Source organism: Tenrec ecaudatus, chromosome 16, assembly GCF_050624435.1.
Source record: "Tenrec ecaudatus isolate mTenEca1 chromosome 16, mTenEca1.hap1, whole genome shotgun sequence".
Lineage (NCBI taxonomy): Eukaryota > Metazoa > Chordata > Mammalia > Afrosoricida > Tenrecidae > Tenrec > Tenrec ecaudatus.
In genome coordinates, this window is record NC_134545.1 from 6,894,815 (window position 1) to 6,917,806 (window position 22,992).

A 22,992-nucleotide genomic window follows, 5' to 3' on the forward strand; every position below is an offset into this window, starting at 1 on the left:
CCCAGACAGAAGACAGCTTTCTCTTATCAGCAGCTGGCTTATCAGCTGGAATGTACTTACCAGCCACACCATAGGAGTCTTGCTCAGGATCGCTTGTGCTTTTGAGAAAAACCTTGCTCAGGAGTAGAGCAGGTGAAATGGCAGTTAGAACCAGCCACCAGGGGTCCCAGGAGGCTGCATGGCCCTTGTCAAGTCCCCAGATGTCTCTGAGGCTGTATGTGGAGAGAGGCCAGGTTTGCGCCTCAAGGGTGGGGAGGGGGTGCAGCCTCAGACTCAGCATTGTTGTTGCCTTGAGCCACTGTGTAGTCAGACACATTGCACACACATCAGAGCAAAGTGCTGCCTGGTCCTGGACGTCCATCCCTGCGATCCGTGGTGGATTGGATCTTTGTTTATCCTTACGGCTTCCACTGGCTCGCTTTCAGGAGTTGGTTGCCAGGCTTTTCTCCCTACCCACCCGAGTCTGGAAACCGCACTGGATCCAGCTCAGCATCCTAGCAACTCACAGGCCTCCAGCAGCACACGGGTGGTGACTGCACAGGAGGTGCGCTGGCTGAGAATTGAACCTGGGTGTCCTGCATGAAGGGTGAGAAATCTGCCACCACTGCTGTACGGTCTGCCAGAACTAGGTTTCATTTAAAATCACAGTGGGGGCCCAATCACAGACACAGGCAGACTGACACTGGGCGACAGGATTCTATCACCCCTGTGCTCTCCTCACCGGGGCTGGGAGTCATTGCCCATCCCTGAGCTTATGTGCAGGTGTCTGGTCAGTTGAGGTTCCAGGGCCCAAGAGGGATGGACTGGGATGGGTTGTTCCCACAGCCCCTCCTGTCTGTGGTGGGACCTGCAGGGCAGAGCTCAGGTTGGCTTCCCGGTCCCTTGTTCCTCCCCACAGCCTGTGCCCCTGCTCCTCCACAGACACACAGAAAGCCCATGAGCTGGGTCTTCAACCAGGTGGGTGCTTCTCAGAGTGAACAGGTGCGCTACTTTCTCCACCTGGGGCCCTTCAAGTGCTTGCCTTTTGGTCATGGGTCCTCCTGTGGAGACAGTAGGTGAGCGCCCAGGTGGCTTCCTTCCGAAGGGGGCTTCTTTACCCAGAGCATCTAGGCATCGAGAACCCTCCCCTCTGAACGCTTTTTCTTTTTGAAAGAAATGCTCCGTATTTAAGGCACTTATTGTTGGTGGCAATATACGCAACCCTATCTATCTCAGAGGGAGTACAGCCAGAAAGCTCAGTAAAGTCAAGGATGCTCAGACTTCACATCATGTTTGGTAGAAGAGAGTGTCGATAGGAACGAGCAGAGACCCTCAACAAGAGGGATTGACACAGTGACTGCAGCAGAGGGCTCAAATCTGGCAGCCGCTGGGAGGACGGCCCCGGACCGGGCAGCGTTTCCCTCTGCGGTTCACAGGGTTGGCGAGTCAGAATTGACTCGACAGCACCCCATGACAACAGTGCCCACCCACAGGCACTCCTCCACCACTTCTCCTCGTAGAGTTCATTGACCTTGGCTCCACACTTCACTCTGTGTCTCCGTTCACTGCGGCTCTCTGGCCTTCAGGGTCTTGCCTATGCTATAGCTGACCTGTTGTCAGTTCACACTCGCAGAGAGAATTCCCAACCAAGATTACAGCGCTCAAGGCACGCATTCTTTATGAACGGAGTAAACTCTTGTTTTGTTGGATGATGGCTTTCCTGGGATGGTTCTGGTTCAAAGTCTGAGGGTTGTTTCTGGACAGGAGGTGTGAAGGTTTGGAACGAATCCGTCTGGTTTCCATGCATATGTTTCAAACTCTGGTCCACAGTTTTCCTCCTCCAGTTCAGCCTTCAGCTGTCGGGTCTTTGGTCAAAATGTTCAGTCATGGTAGCCGGGCATGGTCTGTTCCTTCTGGTCTCACGGAGGCAGGGTGGACCTGCATTTGATTCCTGTGGGGTGTTTCTGAGCGCCGCCTCCATGTCCTTGGTCTCTTTGTGGACATGCTCACACCACCAAGGAGGCCTTTTATCCTGTGGCGTCAGAGGCTGGGGACAGTTCTGAACACGGGCATCTGTCTGAAGCCTGACTCCATGCAGGGCCAGACAGGTGGTCTGCTCCCTGTGCCCACGGAGCCTGCCAGGCGGAGATAGAAGCCCAAAGGAGGTCACAGCCTGAGCAGAGAAAGGACCACAACACTCTGAGACCCAGAGCACAGGCCCCGAAGCGTCTGCGCACGCTGCGAGCTGGCCACTGGCGGTCGATGGAATCACGTCTCCGCTTTTGGCACGCGGTGCCAGCTTCCCACTTACAGAGGTGACAGAGGAAAGCGTATTTCCTTTGTCAGCCGTCTTGAAGCATGAGAAAAAGGAGAACGCCACAGTCAGGTGACAGGTGATGGGGACAACAGGCAGCACACATGACGCAGCAGGGGCTGGGGTGCCTTCTGTCCCTCCCGCAGTCGGTTGGTTGGTCTGTCCATCTGTCCTTGCCGTCCTGTCGGGGGCCCTCATGGTGGTTTTCTGTTTGTGAGCAGGAAGGTCAGCGGCGCCGACAGCTCCAGGCCACCCCTCATGAGGGAGGAGGAGGAGCTCCCATGAAGGCTGGACCTTGTACCGACAGTTGGGGGGCCTTGGGCCCCGGCTCCCCGGCATGCATGCAGCCGCTGCAGCCCCAGGAAGAAGCGATGGAGCCGGAGTAGCTGCCGGGACCGCCGCTCGCATGCCACCTCCGGTGCTGCCCCGTCTGTCCGCCTCCCTCAGCAGCATGCCCGCGGACTTGCAGCGGCACCACCGCCGCCGCCGCCGCCGCCGCCGCCACCACCACCGTCTCTGGTTCTGTTTCTTCCTTTGTTGTGTGAAAGGGGACAAAACAAAAGTTGGGGTAGGGGGAGGGACGCGATTCCCCAACACCACCTCGGCCGCTGGCTGGCTGGCTGGACAGGCAAGCTTGAGGAGCCGCAAACCCAAGCGCACACGTGTTTCAGGGCCATCGCTTTTCCAAAACGTTTCTATGCCAAAAACCTTTGGTGGTGAACCCAGCGCTCTGCCCGGCATGCCAGGTGATCGAACCAAACGCAGAGGGCTCTGGACGCGTGCACAGGCATGGCAGAAGCCCTGGGCTGCAGAGCAAGCTGCTGTACCCGTGAAGAGCACACGCCAGACCTGCCTCACGCACACGCCAGACCGCAAAGAACCGTCGGGAAGCCAGGACCTGGGCGTCAAGACGAGAGCAGGGCTGGCCCTCAGGAGCTGTGGACTTTGCTGCCCCTTATTTATACGAAGGACTTCTTACATTTTTCTTTTCTTTTTTTTTTCTAATGGGCCGAGTTGTCATCAGGGAAACCGAAAGGGCTTACAGTTCAGTCTGCTCGCTTCGGAAGGGGGTCATTCTTGCCAGCCCTCGCAGGGCGTCGGGCAGTGGGGGTGGGAAGAGTGCCGCCCAAGGACCTGGCCGGGCTCCTCCTCCAAACGGGAGTCTGAATTGGTCGACCGAGCAGTAGTCACATCTCTTTGTGAAACGGCCGCAACTTCAGGGTGAAAAAAAAAATAAATCCTCCGCTTCCATGTATATTACATGGGGTAAGATTAAGCAGTGACAGCCACATGTTCACTTCGTTATTCACAGCTTCCGGGGTGGGTTTCAGTGCTTCCAGCTTGGGACCGGGGTGTAGAGCCAAGGGAACCGCCCCAGCACCTCCCACCCCGCCACCTGTGTATTAGCAGCTTCACGTGTTCAGAAACTGAGTATTCCAAGAGAACACCGAGGCGGCCACAGCACGTGCGGCTTGTCCATGGAACAGGGTGCCCAGTGACGGCAGGCCAGGGCGGAAATCCCTTCCTCTCAATCCAGAAGCACACGATCGTCCTCCCGGTCCCTGATGTTTCGTGAGACTTCGCTGTGTGACGGGAAGTCCAGAACACCTTCAGGGCGCGGGGACCATGGAGAGTCCCTCTTGGGTAGCCAAGAGACCAAGAAAGCAAGGTCGTCCTTGTTTTGACTCCCAGCCAGTACTGAGAATTGTGGTTGGAGCCCCAGCGTGAGGTCTTCCAGGGATCCTTGTGGGCAGGTGTCGGCTTCCTAGTGGGGAGTGGGGACTGGGAGGACTTCGCCGGGAGGGTGATCCTCTGCTTCCTGGGAATTGGGGTCGAGGTCTCCAGAGATACATTCTCCATAGTCTCCCTCGGATCAGTGCTGGTCCAAGCCCTCGCCGACAGCTGATATCCACACAGCCCCAGGCCGTCTCTCGGCTTCCATAGATGGCTCTCCAGCTCCTGGCTGTAGTTTAGCAGGGCCTCTCTTGGCCACTTTATAAGCAGCACGGAACTCGAGCATGCTGGGTTAGAAGCACAAAGGACACAGGTCCGTCCGTGCCGTTGCAATGGCCTGCTTGCCTGCTATTCCTTTTGTCCCCCGCCCCCATTCCTCCTCACTGCATGGGGGAGATGGTGGGTTACTTTGCAGTAAGCACCTTGCCGTGGTCAAAGCAGATGCCCTTCAGTGCCCAGAGCAGGCCCGGCCCTGGGGTGTGGGATTGCTCCTGTGTTTACACCACGGGCTAGGGCCAGGCCCCGCCCCACCGCCAGACTCCCTGCTCAGGCTGCACAGTTGGCGGATGGCTTTTCTACAAACACCAAAGAAAGCTGCTGTAGGAAGAAACCCCCATGGGAAGCCCTCCCCTCTGAAGGCTAGAACCTGGCGAAGGCAGATACCTGTCTGAGGAAGGAAACGTCGAAGATCTTCCACGAACGGCCCGGAGCCCGGTGCAGCTCCCGCAGGTTGGGCTGTGTGCGCAGAGCAGGTGTGCTCACTGGAACACAGGCTGGCAGAGCTTTGGAGGGCCAGCTCTCTCGGAAAGAAGAGCTCTTTGTGGACAGGACACCCCCAGTTTCTTTGGCTGGCTTCTCCACAGGACCAAGCTGGGGTCGCAGCCTGTGGCCCACATAAGGCCTCTGCCCCTTGTCCTGACCCTTCAGAGGCCTGGCCAAAACACTTCTTGGGAGCGATCCAAGCCCTGAAGGGCAGCCCCTGCTCTGGCCTTTCCCAGGAGCAAGGGCTTTAGTGCCCCCAGCCTTCCAGGAACAAGGAGGAGAATCTACATTCAGGGTGGGCATCCCTGTTGCCCTCACCCACCCGTTCACAGGTGAGTTTGCAGAGTGGAAGGGCTGTGGCCCCCACTTGCTTCCAAGGTGCTAGGTAAGGTCTTCAGGTCTCGGTCCCCACTTCTCCCCGGGTGGGTGGTGAGGACTAGGACTTTGTACCCCATGACCCAGCGAGTGTCCATGCTCATGTTTAATTCCTGGTCCTGTCCACTATGCATTTTCCCTCTATCAGGTGTACAGCGTTAAATACTGTGTATTTATCACTTACAAGTTACATGGACTTCAGAGAAAATAGGCCTTTGGTGTTTCTGTTTTTCCACGATGTTTAAGCTTCTCTGTAAACTTGAAATAAACAGACAGCAACATGGTGCACAGCCTGGGCCTCTGGGGCGTCCTTTGTGGGTTTATTGTGGTTTATGCACATCCTTCTCTCCTCCTAGGCTGACAGGGAGCTGCCACTGCCAGGGCGAACCCTTTGTGTGTGGAGAGATCAGGGGTCCCCAGGCCCCACCCCAGGTCCTGTCTGAGCTGGAACCTGCCTGTTACCAAGCTTCCCAGGTGAGCCACCTACACGGTGACATTGATTGAGGAAAGAGGCAATTACTAGGCTCTGGTGGAGGCCAAACGGATTAGTAGCCCCTTGGGGCAATTGTAAATAACACTGAGACACTGGAAGACAGCTGTACCCCATGAGGTCGGCAGAGCTGGTTCTGTCACTGAGACCCAGGAAATTTAGGTCAAATGTCCGGGGGCACCCAACTTGCCAATAAGCAAGAATGGGCACTGAATTTGTTAAGACAAGCCTCCTTCTCCAACCGTGCCCCTACCCCATCCCTTCACCAACCTCCCTGAGGGCCTGACTAGCTGATTTTCAGGGCCTGCAAACTGGAATGCTGGCTGTGGTCCAGAGTCTGAGGGCATCTTTGTGCCTGTGGAAGCAGCAGCATGTTGTATTACCTGTTCATGAACTCTGCTTCTCTGCTGCCGAAGACTGGGAAGGCCTGGGGTGGGGGCCGGGGAATGGCCAGAGCAAACTACTGGCCTGTCCCAGTCCAGAGGTCTCCCTGGAGGGCCTGAGGAAAACTCAGACCTGTGTAGGGTACCTCATTTTGCAGTGTTTAGGGTTAGAGACCCCCCCTCAGAAGTTCATCCATGGATTCCAGTGGCTGGTTTTTTAGTAGTAGGTCACCAGACCTTTCTTCCAAGGCACACCTCTGAAAGAGGTCACCCTGTGCCAGAAGACACGTCCACCAGTGCAGCTCTATAGCCTGGATCCCCGGCCAGGGCTCCCAGCTCCATTTCCACCCCCAAGTCTCCAAGTGGCAGCTTCCAAAATGGGGGTAAGACCAAAAAAATAATAATAAAAGCCAAAATGGGGGTAAGTCCTGGGACTGTGTCAGAGGGGTCTGATGGACTGTTTCTCCTTCGCCAACGAGAACTGGCCCCAGCAGGAGCACAGGGCTTCAAACCTGTGCTGTGACCTGTACCTGGGAAGGCATTCAGGGCCTGGCAGGGCAGTGGGGGGGCAGGCAGCCAGCCTCCTTCAGATGCAGAAGGAAGTTGGTGTGAAGCAGAGCTAGAAATAGCTGTCGTGAACATCGCAGCCACGGACGCCCCGTGGCAGGGGAGCGGTGGCGGCGGCTGCTGCAGAACTTCCAGAAGTAAGCGGGAGGGAGGAGACAAGCCCCTCTGGCTAAACCATCAGCGACCAGATCCGGGAGGACAGCCTGCCGGGTACAGTGGGCAAGAGGGAAGATGAGGAAGACCTTCAACAAGGTGGATCAGCACAGTGGCTGCAACAGGCTCCACCACTGGGACAGTGGCGAGGCTGGTGCGGGCCCGGGCCCTCCTTTGTTCTGTTGTGGACAGGGTCGCCCTGCACTGGAACGGACTCAAAGGGTACCTGCAAGCCATGCACTACAGGCACCGCCAGAGAAGGAAAACACCAAGGTCTCCCACCGAAACAAGTGATGGGACAGTGGTCGGCGTGTACCTTGTCAGAGGTGGGAAATGTGCAAGACCGGGACAAATGACAATGCTGCCCAGGGCTTGCCTGATGTCTGCTGCAGTTTTATTCAAAAGTATCAACGTGGGGGGGGTGTCACTAGAACCCCAACCATTGGGTAGGTTTTGACCAGCAGCTCCCCTGCAGAACTGCTTTCCAAGGAACCTTTATGGGAGAGAGCAGCCTCTTCCTTCTCCCAAGGAGTTGCTGGTGGGTTGGAACTGCTGACCTTGTGGTGGTTAACACCCCAATATTAAGCTACTATGATGGTACCCCGGCTCCCTGACAGTCACTAGAGCAGGGGTTCTCAACCTTTCTAATGCCGCAACCCTAGAAAACAGCGCATGTGGTGGTGACCCCCCAACCATAAAATTACTTTCGCTGTCACTTTATTACTGTCATTTTGCTACTGTTATGAATTGGGTGACTCCTGTGAAAGGGATATTCCACCCCCAAGGGGGTCATGACCCACAGGTTGAGAACCGCTGCACTATAGAAAACCATGTGAACTCCCTAGGAATACCATCTAATATGGATCAAACTCAGGCCTTCGAGAGTAAGACAAGGGGAAAAACTCCCGACATGGATGGTTTCCGCCACCTTTCCTGAATGCGCTGAGCCGGGACAGGTGGGTTTCCTGATGGAGGGAAAAGAGTAGAAGGAAACAGACAGGACTTAAGAAATGGCTTGTTTTAATGTTTGGTTCTCAGATCAACACCGATTCTCGGGAGAGAAATCCTGAATCGAGCTCCCGACTGTGTGGCCATGTCCAGTGCCTGCGCCAGACCGCAGCCCAGCGGCCACCACGCAGGGCCCTTCGCTCCTTTAGAAATTGCCTGTGCAGAGCTGCGTGCCTCGGAGCTCTGGAGCTGTCTCAGAGGGGCCGGAGACAGGAGCGTCGGAGGGGAGCCAGCACAGGAGGCCAGGAGCAGGCTCCAGCCCGTGAGCACAGGAGCGTACCACCAAGGCCCAGAGCTCGCCCCAGCAACCCCACCCCCGGCCACAGGACAATAGGGGCCACCTGGCCCCAAACTAGACCTGTGGCCCTCTCTATAGAACCCACCCCTCACGCTCAGGAATGCTAGGAAGCCCTGAGGTCCGTCCAGGGTGGAGGCAGAGTCCTGCGCTCTCGGGGGAATGTGGAGCCTCCTGTCCTTTGTCTTGGTGCCCTGTGGGGGCCACAGAGAGCCCAGGTGTGTGTGGAGGGGCATCACGGGTGTGTGTCATCGCTGAGGCTCTGCAAAGAAAGGAGAGCAGATGAGAGCAGAGAGCACTCTCCACGCCCCCCGCAGGCCAGAACACCGCGGTCTCCTCACAGACGCCCATGTCCTCAAGACAGGTGGGCCTGGTGTGGGGTCCCAACGCTCGGTGCCCATTAGGGAGTGAGTCGTGTCACCAAAAGGGTGACGCTGGAGTCTGAAGCCCCAGGACCTGTGAGGGCAACCTGGTTTGGAACGAGGGCTCCACTGCTGTTATCAGTCAAGTCAACAGGAAGTCGCACCCCATCCAAGGGGCATTCCGTGACCGAGGTGAGACACAGAGGGATGCTGGCCATGTGGAGATGTGCCCACAAGCCAAGGAACCCTGGGACCACCAGGAAGAGGGAGAGGCAAGAAGGATCCCCCCCTAGAACCTTCAGGGAGAGCCTGGCCTGCCGACGACACTGCCATCTCAGACTTGTGGCTTCTAGGACCGAGGCCACACGGTTGCCGCTGAGTCACCCAGCCAAGGGCTCCTCTTGGCATGCCAGATGTCTGCAGACACCGGTGCTGTCCTAATATCCACATGAGCCTGAGATGATTAATTGAACACAGGACCAGCTAGATTAGAAACGGCGAGCCCACTGAAGGGTGGGAAGGAAAGCCTTGTGCTGAGAGTAGGCGGCTTGGGGCGTGTGGGGACAGGGACGGCGGCACACAATGGCGGCCACTTTTGTAGAAAAGCCTCACCCGACCAGCTGCTGGGCTCAGGGTCAGGTCTCCTCACGGTGCCGGAGAGGCCTGCTGGGGAGGCCAGGAGGTGGCCTACCTGCTCATAATCTTCCACATATTTGTATTTCTTCTCCCGGTAGTAGAATTTCTTCTTCATGCAGTAGAGGACGATGATGTCGCACAGCACTGTCGCCTGGGGTAGCCCAGAGTGAGAGAGAAGGAGCCAGAGAGCTTTAGGGGAGAAGGCTAGGCCCTGGGGTGGGGGTGGGTGTGGCGGTGGGCATGGTCTTGGGAAGGGGAAGACGGAGGGGGTGAGGAGGGCCCCAGGAAACAAGTCTAGAACCGGGGGCAGCCTCGCGCTGAGGAGGCGGGCCATCAAGGTATCGATTACTCACCACCCCTAACAGGGCCAAGCCAGAGCCCACGTTAATCATGGTGGGGATGATGTCGAACTTCCCGGCCTGCAGGGACAGGAGAGAGGAAAGGTGTTGGGCCGTGGCAGGAGAGGCTCTGTGCCCCTGGCTGCAGGCGCCAACTGAGGGGGGTTTGGGCGAGGCTACCTTCCCGAACACGATGATGTCGAAGCGGATGCCGTAGGCCTTGATGAGGGTGCGGTGCTCCCCGCCGCTCGGGTCATTGTAGTACTTGGCAAACCTGGGGAGGGGATGGGGCTAGAGATACACCTTGCGGGCAGGGGGACCATGGCCTCCAGCACCCCCGCTACTGTTGCTATAACGCATGGCTAAAGTTACGGGCACCCTTGGACCTGCCTTGTTAATGTGGATGGCTGAGGGCATACGACGGCTTCAACGGTTTCTACCAGCACTTTCTGATCAGTGTCCTTCCTGACGTGACCGAGCCGCCAGTTCTTCTCAGGGACCCTGGCTGCTAGTGGTGAAAAGGGCCAGCCAGCAAGCCGCCAAGACCACTACAAAACTCACAGCCTCAGCCCAGGATCCATCAAGAGAGGAATGCATACGCAAAATGAGGTCTACCCAGACACCGGCCGATTCCCAGCAGGACCCAGGACTAAGTTCTGAGGGGCACACAACAGGACAAGCCTCAGAGGTGATGCTGGGTGAAAGAAGCCGGTCCCTGGGGACAAGTGTGGTCTGTGAAGGCTCTCGGACAACGTCCCAAACCCAAACCATTTCGGTCCAGTTGATTCCAACTCACAGCGACTCTAGAAGACAGAGTAGAACCGCATCCCAGGGTTTCCTAAATCTCAAGGGAGCAGACAGCCTCCTTTCCCCTGAGAACAAAAGCTGGTGGGCTTGAACTGCCAACCTTCTGGTTAGCAGCTCAGCACTTTAACCCACCGGGCCACCAGGGTGTCTATGAACTGTCCAGAAAAGGCACATCTATGGACTGAAAGGAGATTGGTTGCTTAGGTCTGTGGGGAGGTTATCCCCCGCAGTAGCATGAGAAGGTGGTGGCAGGTGCCCAATCACAGGCAGGCTGAACCCCCACTGACGGAGATTTCGGTGGGGGGAGTGCATGCTGTGTGGTTCCACCTCCGTAACTCATAACTCGAGTTGTGGGCCAGAACCACCACCTCCAACTCCCGAGCTGCAAGTCTACCGGAGCGGAGGGTCTCTCAGCTTTCTCCCGAGGAGCGACTGCTAGCCGGCCTTGCAGTTTGTTGCTCAACGCTTTAACCGCCATGCAATAAAGTTACACACGCACACACACACACACGCACACACGCACGTGGAGGAGAGGGCCACCGAAACAGGAAGTCGTGCACACAGCCGCCCTACGCCGTGACCCATAAGGCCCCAGCCTCCAAATCACGGTCAGAGGTTGAGGGGGAGTGCCCCTGCTCACAGGCCCGACTGCTCTGTCCAACTCAGGCTTGAAGTTCCCCACAATGGTTTCTGGGTGACAGTCAAGATGCGTCACCCAGAGCCTGACTCCCCAACCAGCAGACCAGCCGCCCCAGCTAAGGTTCCCTCCTACATTAGACATCTCCTGAGCATCCCCACGTCGACTCCATGCGTCGCCACTAGAGGGAGACAAACGCAGCACAAAAGCCCTGCTGACCTGTATTTTCACCAGTGGAAATACAGACGTGAACATACAAGAAAGGACGCACTTGCTGCAGATTCTGTTACAGCCTCAGGGGAGTGACAAACGGGACCTGGCCCCCGGCACCCTTATCAGATTATAAATATCAGAGAAAGCCCTTTCTTCCTAAGGCTAAAACCCATACAGCCCCAATTCCTGGGTCAGGCCCCTGGGACCTTTGGCCAGAAAGACAAAGCCAGCTGGCGGCTGGTGAAAAGGTTAAACAGAACCACTGTACGACTGGGCAGTTCCACGCCCAGGTAGTTACCTGAGGCTTGAAGGCAGGGGCTCACACAGGGGTTACCCACCCACGGGGGTCGGCCCGGGAAACACCATGCCGAGAGAAGGCGGCCCCACGCAGAAGGTCAAATCATGGCACAGTTCCACTTAGCGTGCAATACTGGGAAAAAGGCAAATCCACAGCAAGATCTTTGCAGTTGCCAGGGGCTGGAGAAGGGGACTATCGTTACGATGGGGTCCCTCCTCCTGACTCCCGGGGACCCCACGTGCACAGCGTGGACTGCTCCGTGGAGTTTTCAAGGCTGTGACCATTCCAAAGCAGATCTCCAGGCCTCTCTCCCAAGGGGCCTGCGGGTGGGCTCACACACCCAGGCCTTGGGCTCGAGCCGCGTGTCTCCCCAAGGAGGGTGTCACAAGGACAGCGGTGGGTGCGCAACTGTGCTTTACAAAATGGCTAACGTGGGAAACTTTTATGTCTAGAGCAGCGGTTCTCAACCTGTGGGTCGAGACCCCTTTGGGGGTCGAACAACCCTTTCACAGGGATCGCCCGATTCATCACAGTAGCAAAATGGCAGTGATGACATAGCAACGGAAATACTTTTATGTTTGGGGGGTCACCACCACATGAGGAGCTGTATGAAAGGCTCGAGGCATTAGGAAGGTTGAGAACCGCTGCTTTAGAGGGTGCTTCAAAAAGCTTGTGGAGAATTTCCATTATCCTTTCATTCCATTTTCACACCAACTTTCTGAGGCCCTTCTGCACTCTGTCTGGCTCTGCCAATGGCCTTGACCTACTTCCTCAGGAGGGCAGCGGGGAGGATGTGACAGGTGCCAACGTCAGTCAGACATCCTTCCCAACTTGAATGTAAAAGGGGTGCCCTGCCCTTGATGGTGCTGCTAGGAGCTGGCCCAGGGGAGGGGCTGGGTACCAGCACGGGAAGAAACCCAGTTACAGCCGGCGCAGCGAGCTCCCACCTGAAGTTGTAGCCGGGGGACACATTGTGGTTGGCATCGCGGTTGTCCAGGCGGCGGAAGGAGTACCTGGGCAAGCAGAGGGTGGCGGCCCGGTCCAGGTTGCAGTCCCACCTGATCTGGATGCCCATGATGCCGCCCTGCGGGCGTGGGGCAGACACAGGGCACATTCTCAGGGCACAGCCGGGCCAGAAGCCTGGGCTGCCGACCTTCAAGGCCCACACTGACCTCCACCGCCATATCCTGGAAGCTGTGCCCTGCGCTCGCCACAATCTGGCCCAGGCGGAAGATGGGGCAGAAGGGATCTGTTTCCGCATTGTAAATGCATGACTTCAGGTAGGTGGTGTTGATGCTGGGAAGGATGTTCCTCCTAAAGCCGGGAGGAAACAGAGGGAGAGTGAGGAACATCTCCGAGGGGAGGGACCCCGGGAACCTGCGCACCAGCCACCACTTACTTGCTGAAGTTAAATTTGGGGTACCAGATGTTGTTCTTGACCAGAAGGGTGAAGTTCTCTGCAGCCTTTAAGAAGGCGGGGCTGGAAAAAAGTGACAAGCTTTTCTTAATAAGGCATACAGGACAAGTCTGCGAGAGGCTTCACAAGGCCATGGCTACGGCATGAAAGAGCTTGGTGTTTGCCCACAGAATTTTTGAAGTCCCAGCCTGTTTGTATATGTGTGCCTGCAGACGTAGGTAAGGGCATGTCCATACACCATTGCTCCTGGCCGGATTTCAACTTCGAGTGCCCTGCTCAGAGGGCAGAGAATGCTCCCCGAAGGTTTCCGAAGCGGAAAATCCTCACGGAAGCAGAGGCCTTATCTTCCTCCCAAGAGAGGGAGGCCCTCCAATCCTGTGGAGCTTTCAGATCCTGGACCCTTCTGTGAGCGAGCTGCTGGACGAGCAGTGTGTGTGTCAGGAGGGTCATGTGTTATGTGTGCACGTGTCTGTATAGGTACAGAGCTGTAGGAGAGGATCCCATCAGGCTGTCTGTTCCCGTGAAGAATGGCCGCTCTCTCAGCCTCGTGGAGCAGCTCCACTCTGTCCTTTAAAGTCGCCGTGAGTCAGAATCCACTCCACGGCAGTAGGAGGTGGATACGGGAAGGGACTTCAAAAAGTTCAAGGAAGTGAGCAGTCAATGTGGGGGTGGGCACCCTGGTGCTCTTCTGAGGCCTTTCTGGGTTAGCCAAGCCAATAAACTGCCCCGGCCATGTGTGTGTGTGCGGAGGGAGCATGTGTACATGAGCACCTGCGTATATGCTGATATGCATGTATATACATTTGTCTAGGCATATATGCATGTATTATGTGTATAGGTGCATGTGCTCACAGCTGTCTTCACATGTGTGTTCTTATGCATGTGAGTATATGTATGCATATGTGTACATAAAAGCAAGCATATGCACTTCTCTGTGTTCATGAGTATGAGTGTATGTGTGTTTATAAATGGCGTCCCGTCCCCCCCCCCCTCCCAGCGAAGCCATCAGTTCTTTGTGGTTGACAGAGTCAGCGGCCCGCAGCCTCATCCTGCACCACAAGCCCAGGCCGCCTGGCTGCTGACTGAGAGCCACAGTCCACAGGAGCCCAGCTCCACCCTCACAACCAGGGCCCAGGCTCAACTCCCACTGCTGCGGGGCAGGGCCTGCTCCCACCACACTCACTTGGGCACATGGGTGTCGTCCTCCACGGGGCACCAGGCTGCAACCTCACACGTCTTGACAGTCCTGTTGAATGGCACACATCTTCCTGTCGAGACGCCTACTGGGGCAGGGGACATAGGTCCATAATCTGCCCTGTGCTCGGACTCTCTGGGGATGAGCCCAGGTTAGGGAGGAAGAGCCCCACCCCCGCGATGGTTCTTGGGGTGTAGCATGCCCCCTGTGGGAGGGAGGCAGTGCCCAGGCTTTGGACTGGGCGCTCCGGGCACATCACTGCCAATGTCAGGGCTCAGGAGAAGTGGAGCTACTGGACAGAGACAGCAAGGCTCTCATGAGCCCCAATCTGGACACCAGGCTCCCTCAGCACCCCAAGAGATTCTCGCCCAAGATCTTGTCAGGGCCCCAGGCTGAGCTCCTGCGAGGCCCAAGCCCCTACCGTTGCTGTGGGTGCCCGTGGAGCCTGCGGTGCAGTTGGCGTCAGACTGACACACAGTGGTCTTATCTGGAATCTGACAAAGAGGAACCATGCAAGCAAGTGCCAGGCGGCCGACCCCACCCGTGGCTGGACGGGCACAGAAACGGGGGGCTGGGGCTGGACCCTGAGGAGCCACCCACCTCAGGACAGACGCCCTGGCTCTGGTTCATGGTGACGATCATGTTGGTCATGATAAAGAGCGAGTTCTCCTCCTGCGGACGGGGTGAGAGGGTGGGGGGGCAGATGCTTACGCACTGGGACGCCCACAGAAAACACCCCAGGCAACGAAACTTCCCTCGAAATCAACAACCTCCCATGTCTACACACGTGCAGAGCCTGCCTGACTCAACAGCCCCAAGGCAGAACCACCCAGGGGTCCCTCAATGGCTGACTGGCTAAAGGAAGGTGGTCTCTCCATGCCCTGGGCTAGCAGTATTCAGCCTCAGAAGGAGGGGTGTTTTGCCAGGTGCGCCCACGTGGGATGGGCATCCCGCGGAGTGAAGGCAGCCGGCCACCTTGGGTGTGTAACTGCACTCCTGCGGGATGTCCAGGTGGGCCGGTCCACTGGCACCGAGGGCAGAGTGAAGGCGCAGTGGGTGGGTGAAGCATCGGGCCGCAAATCACAAAGTCAGTGATTTGAACCCACCCGCCGTTCTGCAGGAGGGCGGCGAGGCAGCCCCACTCTGCGAAGAGTCACCGCCTCGGGATCTTAGGGAATAGTTCTGCCCTTCAGAGGGTTGAAATGGGTTGGAATTGACTCGATGGCAGTGGGTTTTGGGTAGGGGGCAGGGAGAGGGCGTGGCTGTGAAGGGGCAAGAGGCTTCCTTCTGGAGGGATGAACAGGCTTCGGAACGAGGCAGAGGTCTGGGCTGCACAGGGCCCCGAACGTCCTAAATGCCACTGAACTTTTCCTTTACGGTAGTTCATGCCATGTGAATTCACCTCAATTAAAAAAAAAAAAAAAGTCTGTAACCTGACCTGATCCTTCCAGAAAGAAGAGCTGAAGCCATCGCCTGCCAAGGGATTGCCTCAGAGGCAGAAACACACAAGGCCTCAGGGGCCTCCGGTTTGGCTGGCTTTCTTTGCTCACAGGAATTACAAAAGACCCAGCCAGGCCACAGTGTCACCATCTGGGAAGGCTAGGTTTTCTCCCAGCCCCAGCGGGTTTGGAGCCGCTACTGGCAGCCCGGAGCCGGTGAGCTGCTACTCTCATGACCAGTAGTTTGGAACCACCAGCCGCTCCTTGGGAGACAGGGCTTTCTACTCCCATAGAGAGCTTACACTCTGCCATAGAGTCAGTCCGATACTGTCACTGTTTATGGGAGTGGAAAGTGAGTGTGTTGGTTGGTTTGGCTAGAGGGCCAATTGGTCAGGCTGAGACTGAAGAAGTGCAGGTAAAAATAACCTCCCAGTGTGATTGTCCAAGGACCCGTTCGGGCTCCCAGGGCCCCTTCAGGACAGGCAGAACCCCCTCTGAAGGTTTCTGAGGCTGTACCTCTTTCTAGGAGCAGTCTCACCTTTCTCCTGAGAGGTGGGTTCAAACTGCTTACCTTGTCATCAGCAGCCCAGTGCTTAACCCGCTATGCCACCCAGGCCCCTACTAATAAAAGCAGGACCTCATTTTAAAGGCAGGCCTCCGGAGCTTCCTCACAGCTGGACTAAGAGCCACAGTCGCCAGCCTGCACCGCCAGGACTGACAAGATGGCAAGAGCCCCAGGGATGACTGGCTTCTTTCGCAGAAAGGCCTGGGACCAACCACACTGGAAATGGCCGCGAGGCCCCAGTTCCCAGGTGTTCACTAGTGCATGCTGCTCTGGCTCCCCTGGGTCAGGTCTCCCAAGGGAGGTGAGTGCAGTCTCCCCTGTTTCCTATCTCTGGAATGTTCAGGGGTTCTGTCAGGAAGGGGGACATCCTAGGGTGGGTAGGTTGGTGACTCTGGAGCTCGCCTGGCCTGGCTCTAAGCTAAGAGGCAGGGGTGTAGGTAAGCTCTGCACCAGGCTGGCCAGAGCTGGGGCAGCTCAGGCCCTCCTTTGGTGCAAGTAGACATCCCTGTGCTATCAAGTTGGTCTTGACTCATGGTGTGACCCCACGCACATCAGGGTAAAACTTTGCCCCAGGGCTGGCTTTTTCCACAGATCTCCAGGCCTTGCTACGGAGGAACCTTTGGAGGAACTCAAACCTCCCACTTCTGGATTAACAGCTGAAGAGGAACTGATGGCATGACCCAGGGCCGGCCAGGACAAGGTCAGCCCTTCACAAGAAACAATGGTCTCTGGTGAGAGAGGGCCACGTCAGCAGGGCAACCCGGACAGCCCCTGGTCCACGTGACCTCTGGGCCCTGTCAGCAATCTCTGCCCCTGGGCTCCCTCCAGACCTTTGTCTTGAAAAATGGGGTGGGGATGGGTGGCAGGGGGGGGGGGATGAAGAAAGAAGATTCCAGAGGACTTGCTTTCATCCACAGAGTTCTGAGGCTCAGTCCCTCACCTGGTCACCCGTCAGCCATCTGGAGGGTAAGTCGGAGCTCGCCACGTGTGTACTGAGGCGTGGCACTGCTGCCATGGCCAAAGAGCATCAATATTGACCTTGGAACCTGGAGGCTTCCCAGCCCTACAGTGGGGAGGCCGTCTCTCCTTAGTGCTCGCTTCCCCTTTGTTCCTGGGGACTCCCGCGTGGGAAAGCCGGCTACCTGCACAGCTGGGCTTCTGGGCTCTAGCTGCTGCTGCTGTTCTTCACACTGACTTTTCAACAATGCAAAATGACAACAGCCAACCATCTGTGGCTGCCGTGACTCCTGGTGACCCTGGGTGGCCCAGCAGAGCTGCCCTCTGGGGGCTCTGAGGGGGTCACCCTTACAGGAGCCAACAGCTCCGTCTCACTTCCTAGAGAGGCCGGGGGGTCCCAGCTGTCCACCTTTTTGTTGGCAGCCCGGTACTGACCCACTAGGGCCCCCTCCTTCATTGACCACCCGTTGCTTTGGAGCTGATTCCCCCCTCCTGATGACCCTGCAAGACCAGGGGGCAGGGTTGTCATCTTTACCCCACCTACCCCACCCACGCCACTGAACTACATATAGCAAAACATCCAACAGTCTGCACAGATACCATCTGGGGATGTGGGGCACACTGCTGGAGTTGTGCAACTACCCACCCTCCTTGTCTGGGTGGCCCCTCCCTCAGGAACAGCCTCACTGCCCCCTACGGGCCCTTACTCGGCTCGGCTCGAGAGGCTCTGCTGCCCTGCGGGTCCCACAAAGGCAGTTCTCCAGAGCACAGGGCACACAGGCCGATCTTTTTGGGTAGGTAAGCTCGTCTTTCATTTGCTTTTCAGAAGAGGGGACCTTTGGGGCTTGCGGTTTAAAGAGGATCTCTGGGTAGTGGCTCAGGGGGCCCGCCCCGAGCTGCAGTTGTTACAGGAGCATATCACCAGACTTTGCCAGGGGCCTGAAGGGTTTGAAGAGCAGAGCTGTCTGTTAGCAGCAGAGGCCTGACCCCGGGTGCACTCCAGGGCCCTTTTCATCACAGCCAAACACATGCAAACCATGCAAAGGAGCCGGACTCCCACAGGGGCTTTCCCAGAGCTCAGGGCCTTTGGCTTTCATCTCTCCAGGCTGGAGGCAGACAGGGGTCCATCTGCAAAGGTCCCGGTTTTAATCCCAACATGCTTCAGAGCTGACTATTACCAGGGAGACCCTGTCCTGGACTAAAGCGATGAATCCGGGCAAGGGTGAGATGGGAGACGTCTGGCCAAAGGCAGTCAGGAGTCCAGACACCAAGACAGTCCAGAGACAGGAGGTATCCAACAGCTTCCGTGCCACGGACACCCTGAAGGGGTCCTTACCTGAGCTGGAATCACATAATCGGCCACGTCCCAGATCCGGAATCCGAGTTTGGAGGTGTTGGTCATAGCCACGCCCTTGGCCTTGGTAGTAACCGAGCTGACCACGGAGTCCATTTCCTGGTAGCCCTTCTCCCACACAAACACCCACCTGCAAAAGAAGAGAGGCCTCTGCAGTCACAGGAGGGACTGGTGGACATGACCTGAAGCCGGCAACTCTGTTAGCGAGAGGTTGGCAGTGCCATGTTGACCAGACAGTTCACTTCTGCAAAATGGACATAAACACAATTTTAAAAAAAAAACCCAACCTGTTCCCGTCAAATCGCTTCTGACTCAGCGACCCTCTAGTAGGGTGGAGAAGGGTTTCCAACCCTGGAAGCAGGTTGCTAGGGCTTCTCTCCTTCAGAGTGGCTGATGGTTTTGAACCGCTGATCCTTGGGTTAACAGCCCCATGCTTAACCGCTGCACCACTTAGGCAACAAGGCACCACTTAGTCCACGAGGCAGGAATGACTACCATCTCCATTTTCCTGAGGGCCAGAGAAGTAACTTGCCCAGGATCACACTAGAGCGTGTCAGAGCCAGGATTTGAACTCAGGTCTCAGGCCTCTGTAGCTTGTTCTCTTCCCCACTGTGCTATAATAGCAAGAAAAGCAAACCCTCCCTTGCAAGCAACATTTCACAGTAACTTCCTACTTTTCCTCCAAGAATTCAGACCATATATATATATATACACACACACACACACATATATGCTTGTCACCTAAAAAATAAGGACCCAATTACCAGTTTGAATAATTAAAACTAAAAAAACATTCACTCCCTCACCCTAGAAAGACAGGGTAGAACTCCCTCTGCGAGTGTCTGAGACTATAACTCTTTATGACAATAGAAAGCCCCGTCTCCCAACTGCTGACCTTGTGGGCAGCAGCCTACCTAACATGTAACCACCATACCGCTAGGGCTTGGGATATAATTAGGGTACCAGAGCCCAGACTGGAACCAGATGATCTGGGCTCCTGGTGTAGCTCCACCACTCACTAGGCAAATCTAAAAGCTAGCAGTTCGAAACTCCCCACCCCACCCCAGCTCCTCTGAGAGGCTTCTGTAAAAATTACAGCCTTAGAAGCCTCATGGCAGAGTTCTACTGGGTCACTATGAATTAGAATCAACTTGATGTTATGCGTCGGGCTGCTAAACATAAGGTCAGCAGTTCAAACCTACCAGCCTCTCCACAGGAGAAAGGTGAGGCTATCTGTTCCTGTAAAGATTGACACGTCTTTGAAGCTTCTAGGGAACTGTTCTGTCCTATAGGATCGTGAGGGTTAGAAGCCACTGGTTTGTTATATAGAGAGGAGATGCAGAGAACATCATGTGATGCTACACACCCAAGAACGCCTGGGACTATTAGAAGCCGGAAGAGGACAGTAAGGAACTTCTCCTAGAGCCAACTTCTCAGAAGTTGGACTTTGAACCTCTAGAACTGAGACCAGTTTCTGACGTTTTAACCCGCTTTGAGTTTGTGGTAGTTTGCTACGGCAGCCCTAGGAAACTGATGGCCAGTAGGTGGTAGCTTACAGTCAGACAGTGGGAGGAGTATTCACACCACAGAAATGGACCAGTGCTACAAGTCAGGGCTCCTGCCCACAGGACTGTTGGGAACCATCTGCCAGCAGTTGATGATGGCTGATATTTGTTAAATCACAAGGAGCTAGCATCTCTGCAGATTTTTACTGGTCTGGGTTTGTCTGGTCTGAGTAGTCCCAACATTCATTGCCCCTCCTAGAAATGGGCTTTCCCCCTGACAAGTCATCTTCAGGGCGTCTTGGAATGGAATGGCAGCATTTCGTATAAATGCATAGTCAGAAGCCCTGGTGGTGCTGTGGGTGAGGCACTGGGTTGCTGAAAGGTCAGCATTTTAAACCCACTGGCTGTTCTGAGAGGGAAAGGTGATGCTGTCTGCTCCCATCAAGACTGATAGCCTCAGACAGCCGCGGTTGGGTCACTATGGACCCCCCAGGCTGTGGGGCAAGCTTAGGGTAGGTGGTCACTATGACTTTACCACCCTAGACAGTGAGTTGCTAAAGCAGAGACACATAGTTTCACACCAACCAACAATTTTTTCTTCATCACATGACTGAGAACTGAGCATGAGAGCCCTTGGCTTGTCCTCTCTCATGGAGGGAAGGATGCTGTAGGAAACCGTGGGAGAAGAGAACACATGTTCACCCAGGTGAATCAAGATCAAGGAGTTCTGAGCTTTTTAAAAAAAACAAAAAAGCAAAACTCACTGCGTTTGAGTTGATGCCAACTCACTATGACCATACAGGGGAGGGCAGAACTGCCCCTGTGCGTTCCTGAGGCTGTGACTTGATGGGAGCCCAAAGCCCTGCCTTTCTCCCTCGGAGTGGCTGTTGAGCTTGTAGTTAGCACTTCAGCACCTAACTGCTTCACCAGTAGGGGCTCCTGTTTTTGAAAAGTCCTGAGTTACCCAGGTCCTGCGATAGTTTTGACCCCAACAAGATTAGTGAAAGCAAAATATTTCCTGCTGACAATATCCTCATGATCAAGCCAGTGAACTCGGTTGACCTGCTGTGCTGCCCAACAGAGAACACAAGGCACTTAAGTAATGACATTTTTCTAGCAGTCAGAACCCTGGTCATCCACCCCGAGGTACCTCAGAAGAAAAGCCTGGCAATTCAACTACCCCACAAACCAGCTATTGAAACCTCTAGAGAGAGCACGGTTCTGTCAACCCTGGTGCACACGGAGTCACCATGGGTTGGAAGTAGTTGCAACCACAAATGGTAACCAAACCAAACCAAACCAAACTCACTGCTATTGAGAAGATTCTGACTCATAAGCGGCCCTACAGAACAGGGTAGAACTGCCTCTCTGGGTTTCTGAGACGGTAACCCTTTATGGGAGCAGCAAGCCTCATCACTCCCCTGAGGAGTGGCTGGTGGTTTTGAACTGATGACCTCGTGGTTAGCAGCCCCAAACATAACCTACTATGCCATCACGGCTCCCTCCACAACGGGTAGGAGTCCTCAAATTTAAGGATGCATCCGAATGAATCACTGGGAGGCATGGGGCAGGGGGAGAATTGGTGGTGGTGCTACCTTGCTCTTGAAACGTAGTGAAGCCAAGCCTAAGCGTGGTTCTGATGTAGCACCCAGGCCTGGGAAGCCATGGTCTTGAATACCTTTCTGCCACTTGAGATTGGAAGCCTAGTGTTTCCCACAGCTTCCCCACACCGTCCCTAAGAAACAGGGTCTCCAAAGATGCTGGGACAGAGGTGGTTGTCATACAGGCCCTCCGTCTGAGTGTGTCACGATCAGGTAAGTTTAGGAAACACTGGGTCAGTGGTTCCCAAACTTTACTGCACATCGCAGTCAGCTGGGGTGCTGGTCATCCTTGGTACCAATTAAAGCTAACACTCAGAATTTTATAATGATTCCCCAGTGGTTCCAATGTGCAAAGTGTGAGGCCCGTTGCATCAGGTCGGCAAAGCGGCAACTAAGCAGGCAAGATCTGCCGGCTCAGCAGCTGTGGGCAGGACAGGCAGGCTATGTTTTCAAGTGGGCCCCCTCGGCGAGGTAATTGCCACCTCCTCTCTCCAGTTTCATTAAACCGTAATGGGCTCATTCAAAGTCCAGCACTTAGTGAGCCCTCAAGGTGGCACAGGCGTCCCTCGTGGGTGCTCATGTTTAATGAACGTGGCAGCTAACCAAAAGGTTTGGAGGGTCCAGTTCACCAACAGGTGCCACAGAAGAGAGGCCTGATGATCGACTTCTGAAAAGCCAGCCATCTAAAAACTCCATCGAGTCTAACGCACTGGGTCACCAGGTGTCGGAATGACTTGCAGGCAATGGGCTGGGAAAGAGTAAAGGAACCTAAGGGTCAGAGCAGGGGGAACGGTTCGGCTAAGGCAGGCTTACTTACAAAACCCCAACAAACAAACCGAAGTGAACGCTGAACACCACACACTGGTTGCGAATCTGCCCTCTCCACTATCGCTGGCTGAGCACTCAGGGAAAGGCCGGAAGCCGCAGACCTAGCAGGAACTAAGTGGAAATCCCAAACCTTGTATCCTGTCGGCGATCGTCCGAATGAGGAATGCCAAAATTGCGACCTTTAGGGCCAAGTCCCCCAACCCCCACCCCACGGCCAAGGGGGAAGCTTAGAGTAATTCAGAAGGTGCAGAAGCAGGAGGAAAAAAAAGGCGAGGATGAAAGGGCAGCAGGCTCTGCCTCTAAAACACAGCATGGGAGCAGCCCTCTGGGCCTGGGGCTCCGGCCACCCCGAGGCTTAGGCATGGCTGCAGCCACCCAGGCCCGGGGAGGTGGTGTCCCCAGGTGGCGCCACACCTGGCGAGCGCCCGCGGGCTCCTGGCGCAGGTGCGCCCGGCCCCCGGCACCGGGCTCACCCGATGACGTAGGCCAGGATGAGCAGCTGCACGACGCGGTTCATGAGCCCCACTTTACGGCTGCGGATGAGCACGATGCGCGGCGTGTCGTACTCGAACAGAAAAGCCGCCACCGCGGAGCAGCAGCCCGCCATGGCCAGCGCCCACAGCCGCCACCGCCGTCTGGCCCCTCGCTCGGCGCCGCCGCCGCCGCCGCCGCCGGGGTCCCGCCCCCGACTCCGCCCTCCAGGCCGCTGGCAGCGCCGCCATTGGGGCCAACCGGGAAGGGCGTGGCCGGAAGGGGCGGGGCCCGGCCGGCAGGACCGCC

General features: G+C 56.1%; 2 protein-coding genes across 5 annotated transcripts in view; one reads left to right on the top strand and one right to left on the bottom strand.

Annotated features, from left to right (window-relative positions):
* CAMKK2 (calcium/calmodulin dependent protein kinase kinase 2) overlaps positions 1 to 5,445 on the top strand; it is a 40,135-nt gene extending 34,690 nt beyond the window's left edge. For both annotated transcript variants that reach the window (XM_075533793.1, XM_075533794.1), the window contains one exon: positions 2,515 to 5,445. In XM_075533793.1, coding sequence (XP_075389908.1) covers positions 2,515 to 2,679 — 165 coding nt within the window. In that variant the 3' untranslated portion in view covers positions 2,680 to 5,445. The remainder of the gene's footprint in view (positions 1 to 2,514) is intronic.
* A 2,315-nt stretch (positions 5,446 to 7,760) lies between these two features.
* Positions 7,761 to 22,874, bottom strand: P2RX4 (purinergic receptor P2X 4). Of its 3 annotated transcripts, none has more exons than XM_075533874.1 (12): positions 22,686 to 22,874; positions 18,261 to 18,408; positions 14,564 to 14,635; positions 14,385 to 14,457; positions 13,952 to 14,051; positions 12,751 to 12,831; positions 12,524 to 12,665; positions 12,299 to 12,435; positions 9,577 to 9,670; positions 9,412 to 9,477; positions 9,035 to 9,209; positions 7,761 to 8,322 (listed from the first exon to the last, which is right to left on the bottom strand). In XM_075533874.1, the coding sequence occupies exons 1-12, from the start codon at positions 22,817 to 22,819 to the stop codon at positions 8,309 to 8,311; spliced, it is 1,236 nt and encodes a 411-aa protein (XP_075389989.1). In that variant the 5' UTR covers positions 22,820 to 22,874; the 3' UTR covers positions 7,761 to 8,308. The 3 variants fall into 3 exon arrangements, with proteins under 3 accessions (XP_075389989.1, XP_075389990.1, XP_075389991.1); XM_075533875.1 differs by having other exon boundaries at positions 13,952 to 14,048; positions 22,686 to 22,873; XM_075533876.1 differs by having other exon boundaries at positions 9,114 to 9,209; positions 22,686 to 22,873.
* Between the last annotated feature and the right edge of the window lie 118 nt (positions 22,875 to 22,992).